The 5,000-nt window shown below is 47.5% G+C and overlaps 1 protein-coding gene across 1 annotated transcript in view; it reads left to right on the top strand.

Moving 5' to 3' along the window:
• Window positions 1–5,000, top strand: part of rasa2 (RAS p21 protein activator 2) — a 93,508-nt gene that overhangs the window by 28,403 nt on the left and 60,105 nt on the right. Inside the window, exon 4 of the mRNA XM_063205735.1 lies at window positions 426–520. Within this exon, the coding sequence (XP_063061805.1) occupies window positions 426–520 (95 nt within the window). The remainder of the gene's footprint in view (window positions 1–425; window positions 521–5,000) is intronic.

The following is a 5,000-nucleotide window of genomic DNA, read 5'->3' as shown; positions in this document are numbered from 1 at the left end:
CGGTCCACCCAAGATGGGATATTAATCCAAACTGGCCGGAATTCTCCTTTAAGAGATTATGTACTTTAACCCATTTAAGCCTGATGCTGCGTATACACTCTTTGACCTTTGGCGCCTGGAGCAACACAGAGATTTGAGATTTGAGTTTTTTATTAAAATGTGGGTATGTTACAGCTGAATGAGCATATTCTAATGCAAGATGAGCTTTTAAATTACTTAAATTTTCATGTTTTTATTTTATTCGGAGGTGGAGATATTTAGGTTTTTATAGGCTGAGGGCACATTTTCCCAAAAAAGGGCTTACGTAGGCTTTCAGCAGGCATTGTTTTTGCAGGTGCCTTATGGGTTACATTTTGCAGTGCCGCATTATAAGTGTCTATTGGGTTCTGATGCTCTGCTGGTGTTTTGTGTGTGTCCTATTCCAGGTAAAGTGTCGATAAGGAAAGAGGACCTGTGTAAGATCAGTGGCAAGGAGAACTGGTTCACGCTGCAGCCCGTGGACCCCAACTCACAGGTCCAGGTGAGACCGCGACACCATTTGACCTCGACGTCCATTCACGTCGCATCTGTGACTGTCATCATTTGAACTCTGTGACTGGGTGAAATACTTTTTATTTGGGCTCAGACGTCAGGTGGAGTAACGGCATTTAATGCCCGTAAATTAATTAGTAATTGGTGGTTGATATGTTGCAATGAATACGCTTCTTGGATAGTCCACTATATCAAACAAACAAACAAAAAGATCCATACAATAGTGGCTTTGGCTGTCGTTGCGCCACCCTGCTGACATGTGCTACTGCTGAAATATCACTGACCCGCCTGTTTAATTGCACCCATGACCACCAGCTTTTGACCTTGGTGTTCGTCGTTCAATCGCAGTGCACTCGACCACTGTGCCCATTCAGTCGCACCTGTGACTGCCAGCAATCTGACCTCTCACTCTCTCTGTCTCTCTGCCCCACCTCTCCCGTTCCCACAACTGCCAATTCCTCGATTTTTCCCAGGTTTCCTCCCTTAGTTTAGACCCGTTTACCAAACCCTCCCTGTAGTGTGGAGAAATCCACGCAGTAACTTCTCCGGCCGTTAACAATAAAATCTGCAGTTCTTACCATCTGAGTCGTTTGTCTGCCGATATTAAAATTATTACTACAGTAGTTTCTCACCCTCATACCCAGTGCCCACTACATTATTTAAAACCATCATTTGTCCCCTTGCTACATATATGTCTCTGCCCATTATTTCATGTCCTTCCCATTACCAGCATTTGGCCTATGTGCCTATATTATCCAGTCACACCTGTGACTGCCAACATGCAACATCTGTGTCCATTCTGTTGCTAGCCTGGCTACTGCTATGACAAACTTCTTCCAAACTTCTTGGACTTCACAAAAGGCGTCTTATCAAATGCCTCTGCATGTTATAGGTTGAAGCTGTTGTCATTCAGACCATTCTTTCCCCTGACGTTCCTACCAGCAGGACCAAGGACAGAACTAGTGCCTGTGGCGTGAACCCGACTGGGCTTAAACTTGTTGTAAGGGGAAACTGAAGTGGAAGACATGTGTCGCTCGGCCAAACGAAATTTGTTTACGAAATTTGGTACAGCATCACGGGGATTATTTTGGCGGGCTCGAGCTACTCCGTGGCGCCGGTGACTGCCAGCAGTTGACCTCTGCACCAATTAGATCTGGCCTGTGGCAGGCTCACACTGATGACCTCACGGCGAGGGCTTTCGCTATGAGTTTGCATTGGGCAACCCAGGGAATGACTTGACTGTACTGGCAGAGCAGAGATCACATGGAGAACATGCAGCATCTCCTCTTACAACATTTTGTTCGGCTTGTTTTGTTTGTGGAAATTCCTGCCTTATCTATGAAAAAAGAAAGAGAGAGAGAGAGAGTTGTGTTTTACAACATTATTAATTTTTATTATGTTGGTTACATTGGATTGAATAGGTTGATCAAATTCACGCCTTAAGACTTTGCAGTGCCCAGACAATCAGTTAAGGTGGCTTCAAACGAGAAAACAAGCTCAGCATGTTTTTGATAGAAGGTCGTCAAAATGGACGCCCACACAGACACACACACATACACACATACACACATACACACACACACACTTCTGTACACGTCCCATGTCTGTCTGTCTGTCTGTCTGTCCGTCTCTCTCTCTCTCTCTCTCTCTCTCTCTCTCTCTCTCTCTCTCTCTCTCTCTCTCTCTCTCTCTCTCTCTGCCCCACCTCTCCCCTGTCCTCCGCCCACGCACACACCATCTCTCGCTCCTTCCTGTGTGTGCTGACTCACCCTGCTCGCTGTGGGCCAATGGCATCGCTTTCCAGGGGGGTTAGTCACACGCTTCGCACCCCTGTCGACCAATCGAGTGGTGTCTCTGTGGGGTTGCTTAGCGGGGTGGTCCAATGGCAGAGCGGCGGGATCGGGGACGAGAGCTGTTGCTGCTCCCTCCACATCCTGTTTGGTAGTTTAGCCTTCTTATTATTTTGTTCTTTCTCTTCTCTATTTTATTCTCGCTCTCTATCTGTCTTCTCTCATCCTTCTCTCCATCCTTTTCTTTCGGTCTGTTTCTCTCATAATCTACCCCGCTGTATTTCTCTCTATACTTAAATTTTCTTTCTCTTGAGTTCTCTGTCTTTCATTGTATACATTTTGTATATTTGTCTTTCCATCTTAATTTCTGTCACACGCGCGCACACAAACACACCCACACACACACACACACACACACACACACACACACACACACACACACACACACACACACACACACACACACACACACACACACACACAGTACACACATACACACCCCTCCTCTCTCTCTGCCCTCCTTTCTCTTCTCTTCTCTTTCTCGAGCCCGGTTCTCGCGCTCCTCTGCTGTTGTTGTGGTCCATCTACCGTCTGTGTTTTGTACACAGTGGGCGAGTCAACCTCTCCAGGAACCTGCCGGCTCTCCTTATTTCTCCTGCACACACAGAGGAGGAGGGCGAAGAGGGTGGGATGGAGAGAATAAGGAGGAGAGAGACAGAGAGAGAAAGAGAAACAGAGGAAGAGAGAGAACTGGCGATGGGGGTCACGAAAGGGTAAAAGCAGAAACGAACAGGTAGAAAAACAAGCTGAGACAAAGAAGAGGTACGTGTGAAAAAGAAAAAGAAAACGAAAAGAAAGAAAGCCAAAGATAGAAGGAAGGCGGGCATTAGAGGTTGAGAAGAGTTAATAAGCAGAACAAGTGAACAGATAGAAAAGAGAGGAGAGGTAGAAGATACGGTCAGGAGAGAGAGGGAGAGAACGCAGCGGACGTTCCGAGCCGCCCCCGGCCGTGGGCGTCGGGCCGAACGCAATGCATCGTGGGACGGGGCCAAGCTGTCCTCGCTTTGTAAACGGCAGCCTGCTGTCTTCGCCGTGGCCACATGGCGCCTGAGCAATAAAATGGCTGACATCCTGGCAATATGAATGTTGTATGCAGAAGCACTCTATGCCATGCTCTGCATGTGCGTATATTGTTTTAGTTATCTGAGGTGTTGTGGAGTTTTTGAGATACCACTTGATGGACACTTCTACCCTATTGTAATGATGTCACTGAAATCTTGGTGTTTTTTGTCACTCCAATCCAGCTGTAGAGTTAAAGGTTAATTTCCAGCAAAGGAAAAAAAAAATCTTGTAATATTAGTTATGATGATAATATTGTGTGGCAAAAATGTTTCATTTTTGTCTACAGATATAAAAAGAATCGAGAGAGAGAGAGAGAGAGAGAGAGAGAGAGAGAGAGAGAGAGAGAGAGAGAGAGAGAGAGAGAGAGAGAGAGAGAATTTTTGTGTAAGAACTAGTAAAGTTTGGAGAGAGACTGGGAGCAGAGTGTATATGAAGCAATCTGTTGCAGAAGTGTTGCGAAGAGCTGAATGGCAGGCAGGCCGACAGACAGGGCTGTGCTACCAGTGTTGCCAGATGTATCTAATCAAATCCCGCCCAAAACGTTCTCAAAAACTGCCAAAATGCGCTAAATTCCGCCCAAATTCAACAAATTACATTGACTTCTATGGGCCTGTAACGGCTTAAAAAACCGCCAAATGGCCATTTTTTCCCGCTTTTGCCCGCCGACGCTCATCCCAAGTAGCCCAATTGGGCGGGCAGCACCCGCCCAATCTGGCAACACTGTGTGCTACTGCTGTGCTGCTCTGCTGCTGTGCTGAGTAGGAGCGGATGGATCATTAACAAGTCTCCGGCCCGCCTGAGCCTTATCTATCTAGCCGGCAGTACCTTAAGTGCACCATGCGTGCGTGGGCGTTTTTGTTTTGCTCTTTCTCTCTACCTTCCTTCCTTCCCTCATGCACTCTCTCTCTCGTTCTCTCTCGCTCTCTCGTTCTCTCATTCTCAGTCTTACTCTATCTCGTTTTTACTCACACTTAAGCATGCACACACACACACACTGAGACACACGCTCGCACTCAGTAACTTCACTTCCGATGTCAAGGCAGCCCTCTGACCACATCCGACGTGATAAAGCCTTTGAACGTTAGTAGAAGTGACAAACACGTCCTTCCTGCGGTGGCCTCTGATTGACAGGTGTGACTCTCCCTCCCCTCCCCTCCCTACCCCTCGCAACGCTCTCTTCCTCCTCTCCACCTCCTCCTCCTCCTCCTCCTCTGGCTCTCCTCCGGCCCTCCTCGGGTCCTCTTCTGGGCCAATAGACAGAAGCCTCCATCGCCAGCCTCTTCTCTCGCACTTCTCTCGCTTTCTGTATCTCTGTCAAAATTCATACCGCTTCTCCTCGTCTCTCTCTCCCTTATTCCTTTCGTTCGTCAGTCTTGCGATCTCTCTCTCTATTCTCTCTCTCTCTCTCTATTCTCTCTCTCTCTCTCTCTCTCTCTCTCTCTCTCTCTCTCTCTCTCTCTCTCTCTCTCTCTCCTGTCCGTCCTCTCCCTCCGGCCCTTTTCTGGGCCTCCTCTTCCTCAAGTGGTGATCTGTTTATCTGCTTTGCTCGCTGTACAA

Source organism: Engraulis encrasicolus, chromosome 8, assembly GCF_034702125.1.
Source record: "Engraulis encrasicolus isolate BLACKSEA-1 chromosome 8, IST_EnEncr_1.0, whole genome shotgun sequence".
NCBI classification, from domain to species: Eukaryota; Metazoa; Chordata; class Actinopteri; order Clupeiformes; family Engraulidae; genus Engraulis; species Engraulis encrasicolus.
This window is presented reverse-complemented; position numbering and strand designations above follow the sequence as displayed.